At 48.1% G+C, this 13765-nt stretch overlaps 2 protein-coding genes across 3 annotated transcripts in view; one reads left to right on the top strand and one right to left on the bottom strand.

The window, feature by feature from the left end:
• The window catches only part of ippk (inositol 1,3,4,5,6-pentakisphosphate 2-kinase), a 40584-nt gene extending 36934 nt beyond the window's left edge, over window positions 1-3650 (bottom strand). Inside the window, exon 1 of the mRNA XM_055158910.1 lies at window positions 3360-3650. Within this exon, the coding sequence (XP_055014885.1) occupies window positions 3360-3440 (81 nt within the window). The 5' untranslated portion in view covers window positions 3441-3650. The remainder of the gene's footprint in view (window positions 1-3359) is intronic.
• Window positions 3651-4897: 1247 nt separating this feature from the next.
• Window positions 4898-13765, top strand: part of rbbp5 (retinoblastoma binding protein 5) — a 31202-nt gene continuing 22334 nt past the window's right edge. The window contains exons 1-4 of one of the 2 annotated variants that reach the window (XM_055158907.1): window positions 4898-5081; window positions 7331-7356; window positions 9652-9824; window positions 11694-11834. In XM_055158907.1, coding sequence (XP_055014882.1) covers window positions 5063-5081; window positions 7331-7356; window positions 9652-9824; window positions 11694-11834 — 359 coding nt within the window. In that variant the 5' untranslated portion in view covers window positions 4898-5062. The remainder of the gene's footprint in view (window positions 5082-7330; window positions 7357-9651; window positions 9825-11693; window positions 11835-13765) is intronic. The other variant, XM_055158908.1, reaches the window with a different exon arrangement.

The raw sequence follows: 13765 nt of genomic DNA, 5'->3' as shown, positions 1-13765 counted from the left end.
AACACACACTGAACACACACTGAACACACACTGAACACACACTGAACACACACTGAACACACACTAACAACACACACTATACACACACTGAACACACACTGAACACACACTATACACACACTATACACACACTATACACACACTATACACACACACACACTGAACACACACTGAACACACACTGAACACACACTGAACACACACTGACACACACACACACTATGAACACACACTGAACACACACTGAACACACACTATACACACACTGAACACACACTGAACACACACTGACACACACACACACACACACACACACTGACACACACACACACACTACTACACACACTGACACACACACACTGAACACACACTGAACACACACTGAACACACACTATACACACACTATACACACACTGAACACACACTGAACACACTATACACACACTGAACACACACTATACACACACTGAACACACGCTATACACACACTGAACACACACTGAACACACACTATACACACACTGAAACACACACTGAACACACACTAACACACACTGAACACACACTGAACACACACTAAACACACACTGAACACACACTGAACACACACTAACACACACTAAACACACACTGAACACACACTGATACACACACTAAACACACACTAAACACACACTGAACACACACTAAACACACACTGAACACACACTGAACACACACTGAACACACACTAAACACACACTGAACACACACTGAACACACACTGAACACACACTGAACACACACTAAACACACACTAAACACACACTGAACACACACTGAACACACACTGAACACACACTAAACACACACTAAACACACACTGAACACACACTGAACACACACTGAACACACACTGAACACACACTATACACACACTATACACACACTATACACACACTATACACACACTGAACACACACTGAACCGACACGCTCAGACAAGTCCAAAAAACCACACAGTCAACAGCACTAAGTAAACAAGATTAAGGAAAATTTAAGAACACTTCATCCTGACAGGGGCTGACAGGGTCCGACAGGAGCCGACAGGGGCCGACTGGGGCCGACAGGGGCCGACTGGGGCATGTGCCTTGTGTGTGTCCTTAAGGGGACGACTAATTTTAGAGTCTCTGGTTTTCAGTATCCACTCAAAGCAAGTGGCCCGGTCTAAACTCGGACTAAAACCAGGACTCAAACCAGAACTCAACCAGGACTAAACCAGAACTCAACCAGGATTCAAACAGGACTAAAACAGGACTCTAACTGGCCTCAAACCAGGACTCAATCAGGACTAAAAATGGACCAAAACAAGACTAAAACAGGACTCAAACTGGCCTCAACCGGAACCAAAACAGGACTAAAACAGGACCAAAACAGGACTCAACCAGGACTAAAACAGGACTAAACCAGGACGAAAACAGGACTAAAACAAGACTAAAAAAAGGACCAAAACAAGACTAAAAAAAGGACCAAAACTGGACTCAAACCAAACTCAAACCAGGACTCAAAAAAGGAGAAAAACTGGACTAAAACTGGACTAAAAAAGGACCAAAACAGGACTAAACCAGAACTAAAACAGAACTCAACCAGGACTCAAACCAGGACCAAAACAGGACTAAAAGAGGACTCAAACAGGACTAAAACAGTTATAATCTATAAACCAGGTCTAAACTAGTGAGCGTTGTTTGGAATATTGATTTTAGAGCTGATTTTAAATGAAAATGGACAAAACTTAAGTTGGAAAACTTCCAAATCCGGTCAAATATTTTGGCATTTTTGTGAGTAACTTTACATCTTTTTTTTTTTCTGCTAAAGTCGGAGCCAAAACTAAACCAGGTCTAAACTGAGACTAAACCAGGTCTAAACCAAAAGTCCGTCCTCGGGTGTGAACCGTCCCGGGGAGATTGTGCAACGGCAAAGGGAATCCTCGTCTCAACTTCCCGTTTTTCTCGCACTTTTCTTCGCTTTTCGGGCATAAACCGTCATCGATATTTAGAATTAGAAAAACGGGAAACGACGAGAGTCAGAGTCAGGTTTTCTTTTAAATAAACGTCCGTGGTGATGTTTTCTGAAGCTCAACCACCTGCGCCAACTTTATTTATTATTATTATTATTATTATTTATTTAACTTTATTCAGTCGTTTCTTCAGAAGACAGTTTCAGTAAACAGACAAAGGTTTAATCAGGACTAAAACTGGACCAAAACAGGTCTAAAACAAAACTAAAACAGGACTAAACCAGGACCAAAACTGGACTCAAATTTGACCAAAACAGGACTGAACCAGGACTATAACAGGACTAAACCAGGACGAAAACAGGACTAAAACAAAACTAAAACAGGACTAAAACAGGACTGAACCAGGACCAAAAAAGGAATAAAACTAAACTAAAACAGGAGTAAACCAGGACTAAACCAGGTCTAAACCAGGTCTAAAACAGGACTAAAACAGGACTAAACCAGGTCTAAAACAGGACTAAACCAGGTCTAAAGCAGGACTAAACCAGGTCTAAAACAGGACTAAACCAGGTCTAAAACAGGACTAAACCAGGTCTAAAGCAGGACCAAAAAAGGAGTAAACCAGGACTAAACCAGGGCTCAAACTGGACTAAACCAGGACCAAAACGGGCCCAGAACAGGACTAAAACAAGACTAAAACAGGACTCAAACAGGACTAAACCAGGACCAAAACTGGACTCAAACTGGACTCAAATTTGACCAAAACAGGACTGAACCAGGACTATAACAGGACTAAACCAGGACGAAAACAGGACTAAAACAAAACTAAAACTAAACTAAAACAGGACCAAAACAGGACTGATCCAGGACTAAAACAAGACCCAAACAGGACTCAACCAGGACTAACCCAGGATTAAAACAGGACTAAAACAAGACCAAAAGTCTCAAACTGGACTAAACCAGGACTCAAACTGGACTAAACCGGGACCAAAACAGGACTCAACCAGGACTAAAACAAGACCCAAACAGGACAAAAACCGGACTAAACCAGGTCTAAACCAGGTCTAAACCAGGTCTAAACCAGGTCTAAACCAGGACTAGAACAGTTGTAACGTCTAAACCGGAAGACTGAGCCCTTTAACGGGTGTCCACTGAGCTCCAGAGGCGGCTAACAGGCTAGCCCCGGAGCTAACGCCCACAGCCGGGTTCAGGGGCGCCAGACTCGGCTCGGCGGCGATGACATGTCGGTGAAAAGACGGGCGGCGGTCGGGCGGAGCGCTTTGCCCGGCCGGGGGTTCTGTCGGCGGGCGATCGCGGGCGCTGAAGCCGGCGGAGGCGTGCGGGAGCGGGGCTAGCGCCTCACCTGAATGTGCGACACCACCAGGCTCTTGTTCCCCTCTCCGTGGTACCGCCAGTCGCTCTCGTCCAGCTTGTCCGGCTCCATCGCTCCGAGGCCGGGGCGCGGGGCGAGCCCAGGTCCCCGCTGACGGTGCCGGAGGAGAGGCCGGTGTCCGCGCGGAGCTCTGCCGCGGAGGGCCGGGGTCGGGCGGGGAGGACAACACAGAGACCGCGGCCGCTGCTTCTGCTTCTGCCGCCGCTTCTGCAGCTACTGCCGCTGCTGCTGCTGGAGCTCCGGAGCCGGACACAGCCGCTGCTTCTGCCCCCGTGTGGGAGCTCCGTGTGCGGGGACAGAGGAGGAGACAGCGCCCACAGCCGGAGGAGACCGAGCACTGCACCGGGACTAAACCAGGACTAAAACAGGACTGAACCAGACCAGTTTTAGACCTGCTTTAGACCTGGTTTAGTCCTGGTTCAGTCCTGGTTTAGTCCTGGTTCAGTCCTGGTTTAGTCCTGGTTCAGTCCTGGTTTAGTCCTGGTTTAGTCCTGGTTTAGTCCTGGTTTAGTCCTGGTTTAGTCCTGGTTTAGTCCTGGTTTTAGACCTGGTTTAGTCCTGGTTTAGTTTTTAGACCTGGTTTAGTCCTGTTTTAGACCTGGTTTAGTCCTGTTTTAGTCCTGGTTCAGTCGAATGAACGAATGATCCACAGATTCTTCTCTTTTACAAAATGCTCCAAATGTTCCATGCTCCACGAGCAGCCGATGTTCTCCTAATATTATGACTTTATTTTGACTACGACTTTATTTTCATAAAATTACGACTTTATTCTCTTAAAAGTACGAATTTATTCTCATAAAATTACGACTTTATTCTCTTAAAATTACGACTTTATTCTCATAAAATTACGACTTTATTCTATTAAAAGTACGAATTTATTCTCATAAAATTACGACTTTATTCTCATAAAATTACGACTTTATTCTCTTAAAAGTACGAATTTATTCTCATAAAATTACGACTTTATTCTCTTAAAATTACGACTTTATTCTCATAAAATTACGACTTTATTCTCATAAAATTACGACTTTATTCTCATAAAATTACGACTTTATTTTGACTACGACTTTATTCTCATAAAATTACGACTTTATTCTCATAATATTACGACTTTATTCTCATAAAATTACGACTTTATTTTGACTACGACTTTATTCTCATAAAATTACGACTTTATTCTCATAAAATTACGACTTTATTCTCATAATATTACGACTTTATTCTCATAATATTACGACTTTATTTTGACTAAGAGTTTATTCTCATAAAATTACGAGTTTATTTTCATAAATTTACGACTTTATTTTGACTACGACTTTATTCTCATAAAATTACGACTTTATTCTCATAAAATTACGAGTTTATTCTCATAAATTTACGAGTTTATTCTCATAAATTTACGACTTTATTTTGACTACGACTTTCTTCTCGTAGCGCCAGCATGTTTTTTTTTTTTTTTTTTTTTTTTTTTTTTAAATATACTCCGTTGTACTCAGGCGCTCAGAGGACACCTGTGTGTTTGGGTCCTTCGTGCGGCGCGCTAACAGCAGGCTAACGAGGCTAACATCGCGCACCGGAGCACCGCAAAAAAACAACAACAAAACAAAAACCCGCAACATTTACATCAAACCCGCAGGATCTTGGGAGAGTTTTGGCCCCGCGCCGCCGTCACCATGAACCTGGAGCTGCTCGGTGAGTCCAGGCCGCGGGGTTTGGTGGGTTTTTGTCGTTAGCAGCGCGAGTTAGCCCCCGATGCTAAAAGCCAAAACAAATAAAACGAAAAATAAATAAAATAAAATAAAAATAAAACGTGACTCAGTTTGGAAAGAATTCGTTTTTTTGGAGCTAAAACCTGAAAAAGATCAAACCTGTAAAAGGAGAGGAGGAAAATGAAGTTTGATGTGATGTTTATGAAACCAGGACTAAACCAGGTCTATTTTAGGACTAAACAAGGTCTAAACTAGGACTATTTTAGGACTAAACCAGGTCTATTTTAGGACTAAACCAGGTCTATTTTAGGACTAAACCAGGTCTATTTTAGGACTAAACAAGGTCTAAACTAGGACTATTTTAGGACTAAACAAGGTCTAAACTAGGACTATTTTAGGACTAAACCAGGTCTATTTTAGGACTAAACCAGGTCTATTTTAGGACTAAACCAGGACTAAACCAGGACTATCCATCCATCCATTTTCGTCCGCTTATCCGGGGCCGGGTCGCGGGGGCAGCAGCCCAAGCAGGGACTCCCAGACTTCCTTCACCCCAGACACGTCCTCCAGCTCCTCCGGGGGGACCCCGAGGCGTTCCCAGGCCAGCCGAGAGACATAGTCCCTCCAGCGTGTCCTGGGTCTTCCCCGGGGCCTCCTCCCGGTGGGACATGCCCAGAACACCTCCTGAGGGAGGCACCCAGGAGGCATCCGGAACAGATGCCCGAGCCTCAACTGGCTCCTCTCAATGTGGAGGAGCAGCGGCTCTACTCCGAGCTCCTCCCGTGTGACTGAGCTCCTCACTCTGTCTCTAAGGGAGCGCCCAGCCACCCTGCGGAGGAAACTCATTTCGAGCGCTTGTATCCGCGATCTCGTCCTTTCGGTCACTACCCAGAGCTCATGACCAGAGGTGAGAGTAGGAACGAAGACTGACCGGTAAATCGAGAGCTTCGCCTTTCGACTCAGCTCCTCTTCACCACAACGACCGATACAGCGACCGCATCACTGCTGAAGCTGCACCGATCCGCCTGTCAATCTCCCGTTCCGTCCTTCCCTCACTCGTGAACAAGACCCCGAGATACTTGAACTCCTCCACTTGAGGCAAAGACTCCCCACCCACCCGGAGAGGGCAAGCCACCTTTTTCCGGTCGAGAACCATGGCCTCAGACTTAGAAGAACTGATCTTCATCCCAGCCGCTTCACACTCGGCTGCAAACCGCCCCAGTGCACATTGCAGGTCCTGGCTCGATGAAGCCAACAGAACAACATCATCCACAAACAGCAGAGATGAGATCCTGTGGTCCCCAAACCGGACCCTCCGGCCCCTGACTGCGCCTAGAAATTCTGTCCATAAATACAATGAACAGAACCGGTGACAAAGGGCAGCCCTGGCGGAGTCCAACATGCACCGGGAACAGGTCTGACTTACTGCCGGCAATGAACACAGCTCCTGCTCCGGTCATACAGGGACCGGACAGCCCTTAGCAAAGGGCCCCGGACCCCATACTCCCAGAGCACCCCCCACAGGACACCACGAGGGACACGGTCGAATGCCTTCTCCAGATCCACAAAACACATGTGGACTGGTTGGGCAAACTCCCATGAACCTCGAGCACCGATGGAGAGTGTAGAGCTGGTCCAGTGTTCCACGGCCAGGACGAAAACCACACTGCTCCTCCTGGATCTGAGGTTCGACTATCGGCCGGATTCTCCTCTCCAGTACCCTGGCATAGACCATAAACCAGGACTAAACCAGGTCTAAACCAGGTCTAAACCAGGACTAAACCAAGTCTATTTTAGGACTAAACCAGGACTAAACCAGGACTAAACCAACAAGAAGAAGAATCAGAACCAAACAAAACTGAGAAGGACATGGGGGAAAAAAAACAAACAAAAGAGACAGAAACGAAGATTTGACACAATTCCACAAATAATTTAATTTCAGTCTGATATTTTTAATTTTAGTTTTTCTTAGATGTTTTTTTTTTTGTTTTTATTTTGGTATTTTGATTTATAATTTTTTTGCTTGATGTTTCGAAAGCCTTTTTTAAAGATTTCGTTAAACGGTTAAAGGACGACCGTTGCACCTCCGCCTGAAAAGTTCCATAATGCTTCTTTAATCTGATAATTTTACTGTTCATGGTACAAAATTTTTATTGATTTATTTTTTAAGATGAAAACGCTGAAGTTTTTATTAAATCGAGCAGTACAGTGATTGTCCTGTGTTTGTTGCAGAGTCGTTCGGGCAGAATTATCCAGAGGTGAGTGTTTGTTTTCATATTTTTATTTTTATCGACATTACGGTGATTTTTGTGATGAAAAAGTCCAGATTTAGTTTGTTCCTTGTGTATCCGTAAATATTTTCCATCCCCAAAAGGACTCGTGTGTGTGTGTGTGTTATTCTGTGTTTGTTTGCGATACCGATACCAATATTTTTGACTTGTTTTTTTAAAACATTTTTACACAGAAATCCAATCGTGTTCTGTAATTTATTTATTCTTCACGTCAAACCAGGTCTAAACCAGGTTTAAACCAGGTCTGAACCAGGTCTAAACGAGGTCTAAACTAGGACAAAATGAGGTCTAAACGAGGTCTAAACGAGGACAAAATGAGGTCTAAACTAGGTCTAAACGAGGAATAAATGAGGTCTAAACTAGGTCTAAACGAGGAATAAATGAGGTCTAAACTAGGTCTAAACGAGGACAAAATGAGGTCTAAATGAGGTCTAAACTAGGACAAAATTAGGTCTAAATGAGGTCTAAACTAGGTCTAAACGAGGACAAAATAAGGTCTAAATTAGGTCTAAAGGAGGACAAAATGAGGTCTAAACTAGGTCTAAACGAGGTAGGTCTAAAATAGGACAAAATGAGGTCTAAACGAGGTCTAAACTAGGACTAAACAAGGTCTAAATGAGGTCTAAACTAGGACAAAATGAGGTCTAAACGAGGTCTAAACCAGGTCTAAACGAGATCTAAACGAGATCTAAACGAGGTCTAAACGAGGTCTAAACTAGCTCTAAACGAGGTCTAAACTAGGAATAAACCAGGACTAAACGAGGTCTAAACCAGGACTGAATCCAAACCCAAACTCAGGACTAAACCAGGTCTAACCCAGGATTAAATGAGGACTGAACCAGGACTGAACCAGGACGGAACCAGGACGGAACCAGGACTAAACCACATTCCCACGTCCCACGTTCTGGGACTAAATGTGTCAAAAATCGGTGGATTTATTTGTAGAAAATCCAAAATGTTCAGTATCGGTATCGGTATCGGTGCGTCTCTGACAGAATCCTGTTATTAAAACCAAAATCACAAATTTAATCACAAAAATCACACTTTGATATTTTCCCCAAATCACTCAGACTTTGTGTGTTCAGTCTTGGTGTGTGTTGAGTTGTGTGTTTGCGTGTTGAGTTGTGTGTTTGCGTGTTGAGTTGTGTGTTTGCGTGTTGAGTTGTGTGTTTGTGTTGAGTTGTGTGTTTGCGTGTTGAGTTGTGTGTTTGCGTGTTGAGTTGTGTGTTGTGTTGTGTTGTGTTGTTTTGTGTTTGAGTTGTGTGTTTGCGTGTTGAGTGTGTGTGTGTTGAGTTGTGTGTTTGCGTGTTGAGTTGTGTGTTTGCGTGTTGAGTTGTGCGTTTTTGCGTGTTGAGTTGTGCGTTTGCGTTGAGTTGTGCGTTTTAGTGTGTTTGCGTTTGCGTGTAGAGTGTGTGTTTGTGCGTTGTGTGTTTGCGTGTTGACGTTGTGCGTTTGTGTGTTGAGTGTGTGTTGCGTGTTGAGTTGTGTGTTTACGTGTTGAGTTGTGTGTTTGCGTGTTGAGTTGTGTGTTTGCGTGTTGAGTTGTGTGTTTGCGTGTTGAGTTGTGTGTTTGCGTGTTGAGTTGTGCGTTTGCGTGTTGATGTTGTTGTGCGTTTGCGTGTTTGAGTTGTGTGTTAGTGTGTTTGAGTTGTGCTGTTTAGTGTTGAGTTGTGTGTTTGTGTGTTGAGTTGTGTGTTTGTGCGTTGAGTTGTGTGTTTGCGTGTTGAGTTGTGTGTTAGTGTGTTGAGTTGTGTGTTTGCGTGTTGAGTTGTGTGTTTGCGTGTTGAGTTGTGTGTTAGTGTGTTGAGTTGTGTGTTTGCGTGTTGAGTTGTGCGTTTGCGTGTAGAGTTGTGCGTTTGCGTGTAGAGTTGTGCGTTTGCGTGTAGAGTTGTGCGTTTGCGTGTAGAGTTGTGCGTTTGCGTGTTGAGTTGTGCGTTTGCGTGTTGAGTTGTGTGTTTGCGTGTTGAGTTGTGTGTTTGTGTGTTGAGTTGTGCGTTTGTGCGTTGAGTTGTGCGTTTGTGCGTTGAGTTGTGTGTTTGCGTTGAGTTGTGTGTTTGTGCGTTGAGTTGTGTGTTTGTGCGTTGAGTTGTGTGTTTGCGTGCCCACAGGAAGCGGACGGCGCTCTGGACTGTTGTGTGTGTTGTTGTTTGCGTTTGTGTGTTGTGTTTGTGTGTGTGTGTCGTTGTGTGTGTTCGTTGTGTGTGTTTGTTGTGTGTTCAGTTGTGCGTTCGTGCGTTGAGTTGTGCGTTTGCGTGCCCACAGGAAGCGGATGGCACTCTGGACTGCATCAGCATGGCGCTCACCTGCACGTTTAACCGCTGGGGCACCCTGCTGGCCGTGGGCTGTAACGACGGGCGCATCGTCATCTGGGATTTCCTCACCCGCGGCATCGCCAAGATCATCAGCGCCCACATCCACCCGGTCTGCTCCCTGTGGTACGCCCTGTGGTGCCCTCCCGCGCCCGATGCCCTCCCGCGCCCGCCCCTGTGTGTCTGATGCCCGCCCCTGTGTGTCTGATGCCCGCTCCCGTGTGTCTGATGCCCTCCTTGTGTGTCTGATGCCCGCTCCCGTGTGTCTGATGCCCGCTCCCGTGTGTCTGATGCCCACTCCCGTGTGTCTGATGCCCGTTCCCGTGTGTCTGGTGCCCGCTCCTGTGTGTCTGATGCCCGCTCCCGTGTGTCTGTGCCGCCGCCCGTGTGTGATGCCCTCCTTGTGTGTCTGGTGTCTGATGCCCGCTCCTGTGTGTCTGATGCCCTCCTTGTGTGTCTGATGCCCGCTCCCGTGTGTCTGCCCACTCCCGTGTGTCTGATGCCCGCTCCCGTGTGTCTGATGCCCTCTTGTGTGTGTCTGATGCCCCCCTGTGTGTCTGATGCCCGCTCCTGTGTGTCTGATGCCCTCCTTGTGTGTCTGGTGCCCGCTCCTGTGTATCTGATGCCCTCCTTGTGTGTCTGATGCCCGCTCCTGTGTGTCTGATGCCCTCCTTGTGTGTCTGGTGCCCGCTCCTGTGTGTCTGGTGCCCGCTCCTGTGTGTCTGATGCCCTCCTTGTGTGTCTGGTGCCCGCTCCTGTGTATCTGATGCCCCTCCTTGTGTGTCTGATGCCCGCTTGTGTCTGATGCCTCCTTGTGTGTCTGATGCCCGCTCCTGTGTGTCTGATGCCCGCTCCTGTGTGTCTGATGCCCGCTCCTGTGTGTCTGATGCCCGCTCCTGTGTGTCTGGTGCCCCTGTGTGTCCTGGTGCCCCTCCTTGTGTGTCTGATGCCCTCCTTGTGTGTCTGATGCCGCTCCTGTGTGTCTGATGCCCGCTCCTGTGTGTCTGATGCCCGTCCTTGTGTCTGATGCCCGCTCCTGTGTGTCCTGTGTGTCTGATCCCGCTCCTGTGTGTCTGATGCCCGCTCCTGTGTGTCTGATGCCCGCTCCTGTGTGTCTGATGCCCTCCCGCGCCCACCCCTGTGTGTCTGATGCCCGCTCCTGTGTGTCTGATGCCTCCTTGTGTGTCTGGTGGCCCCTCCTGTGTGTCTGGTGCCCGCTCCCGTGTGTCTGGTGCCCGCTCCCGTGTGTCTGATGCCCTCCTTGTGTGTCTGGTGCCCGCTCCCGTGTGTCTGATGCCCCGCTCCTGTGTGTCTGGTGCCCTCCTTGTGTGTCTGATGCCCTCCTTGGTGTGTCTGATGCCCTCCTGTGTGTCTGGTGCCCGCTCCCGTGTGTCTGGTGCCCGCTCCGTGTATCTGATGCCCACTCCCTGTGTCTGATGCCCGCCCCTGTGTGTCTGATGCCCTCCTGTGCCCACACCTGTGCCGCTCCCGTGTGTCTGATGCCCCTCTCCGTGTGTCGCTCCCGTGTGTCTGATGCCGCTCCTGTGTGTCTGATGCCCCGCTCCTGTGTGTCTGAATGCCCTCCTTGTGTGTCTGATGCCCTCCTTGTGTGTCTGATGCCCGCTCCCGTGTGTCTGATGCCCGCTCCCGTCTGTCTGTTGCCCGCTCCTGTGTGTCTGATGCCCTCCTTGTGTGTCTGGTGCCCGCTCCTGTGTGTCTGATGCCCGCTCCTGTGTGTCTGATGCCCGCTCTGTGTGTCTGATGCCCGCTCCTGTGTGTCTGGTGCCCGCTCCTGTGTGTCTGATGCCCGCTCCCCGTGTGTCTGGTGCCCGCTCCCGTGTGTCTGGTGCCCTCCCTGTGTGTCTGATGCCCGCTCCTGTGTGTCTGATGCCCTCCTTGTGTGTCTGGTGCCCGCTCCCGTGTGTCTGGTGCCCTCCCCGTGCCTCAGATTACCTCAGAGTACCTCAGATGCCCTCCTCCGTGTGTCTGTGGCAGCTGGAGCAGAGACGGGCACAAGCTGGTGAGCGCCTCCACCGACAACATCGTGTCTCAGTGGGACGTCCTGACCGGAGACTGTGACCAGAGGTTCCGCTTCCCCTCGCCCATCCTCAAGCTGCAGTGCCACCCCCGAGACATGTGAGTACCCCAAAGTAACACCCCCGAGACATGTGAGTACCCCAGAGTAACACCCCCGAGACATGTAGAGTAACACCCCGAGACGAGTACCGAGACATGTGAGTGAGTACCCCAAAGTACTGACACCCCCGAGACATGTGACATGTGAGTACCCCAGAGTAACACCCCCGAGACATGTGAGTACCCCAGAGTGCCACCCCCGAGACATGTGAGTACCCCAACTGACACCCCCGAGACATGTGAGTACCCCAGAGTAACACCCCCGAGACATGTGAGTACCCCAGAGTACCACCCCCGAGACATGTGAGTACCCCAGAGTAACACCCCCGAGACATGTGAGTACCCAGAGTACACCCCGAGACATGTGAGTACCCCAACTGACACCCCGAGACATGTGAGTACCAACCACCAGACATGAGTAACCCCCCCGAGACATGTGAGTACCCAAAGTAACACCCCTGAGACATGTGACATGTGAGTACCCCAAAGTAACACCCCTGAGAATGTGAGTACCCCAAAGTAACACCCCCGAGACATGTGAGTACCCCAAAGTAACACCCCGAGACATGTGAGTACCCAATAACACCCCCGAGACATGTGAGTACCCCAGAGTGCCACCCCCGAGACATGTGGAGTACCCCAGAGTAACACCCCGAGACATGTGAGTACCCGCAAAGTGCCACCCCGAGACATGTGAGTACCCGCAAAATGCCACCCCGAGACATGTGAGTACCCCAGAGTAACACCCCCGAGACATGTGAGTACCCCAGAGTAACACCCCCGAGACATGTGAGTACCCAACTGACACCCCCAGACATGTGAGTACCCCAAAGTAACACCCCCGAGACATGTGAGTACCCCAAAGTAAACACCCCCGAGACATGTGAGTACCCCAAAGTAACACCCCGAGACATGTGAGTACCCCAGAGTAACACCCCCGAGACATGTGAGTACCCCAGACTGACACCCCGAGACATGTGAGTACCCCAGAGTAACACCCCGAGACATGTGAGTACCCGCAAAGTGCCACCCCGAGACATGTGAGTACCCCAGAGTAACACCCCCGAGACATGTGAGTACCCAGAGTAAACCCCCGAGACATGTGAGTACCCCCTACACCCCGAGACATGTGAGTACCCCAACTAACACCCCCGAGACATGTGAGTACCCCAAACTGACACCCCCGAGACATGTGAGACATGTGAGTACCCCAACTGACACCCCGGAGACATGTGAGTACCCCAACTGACACCAGGAGACATGTGAGTACCCCAACTGACACCAGGAGACATGTGAGTACCCCAACTGACACCAGGAGACATGTGAGTACCCCAACTGACACCAGGAGACATGTGAGTACCCCAACTGACACCAGGAGACATGTGAGTACCCCAACTGACACTGCTGCTATTACTAAATAAAAATTACTAAATACAAATGTCCAATCAACAGCACATCAAATTTTAAAGGTGCATTGTGTAACTTTTCTGGCAGAGGCTCCGTCAAACGCTGATGTTACTGCTTTGTCTGGAATGTTCCACAGTGTGGCTTTAAACCTTTCTATCTTCATGGAAACCAAACCAGAACAAGTTACAGGTCAGATCTGTGGAGAGGCGACCCCGCTCACAGTCACAATGTCTCTTTTTCTAGGGATTTTTTTAGGTTTAGTCCTGGTTTTAGACCTGGTTTTAGACCTGACTTTAGACCTGATTTAGTTCTAAAATAGACCTGGTTTAGTCCTAAAATAGACCTGGTTTAGACCTGGTGTAGACCTGTTTTAGACCTGGTTTTAGACCTGATTTAGTCCTAAAATAAACCTGGTTTAGTCGTAAAATAGACCTGGTTTAGTCCTGGTTTTAGACCTGATTTTAGACCTGGTTTTAGACCTGGTTTTAGACCTGGTTTTAGACCTGGTGTAGACCTGTTTTAGA

Source organism: Boleophthalmus pectinirostris, unplaced genomic scaffold, assembly GCF_026225935.1.
Source record: "Boleophthalmus pectinirostris isolate CB_2022bp ecotype Guang Dong unplaced genomic scaffold, ASM2622593v1 HiC_scaffold_23, whole genome shotgun sequence".
Classification (NCBI taxonomy): domain Eukaryota; kingdom Metazoa; phylum Chordata; class Actinopteri; order Gobiiformes; family Gobiidae; genus Boleophthalmus; species Boleophthalmus pectinirostris.
Note: the sequence above shows the minus strand (reverse complement) of the source record. Positions and strands in the feature narration are given on the sequence as shown.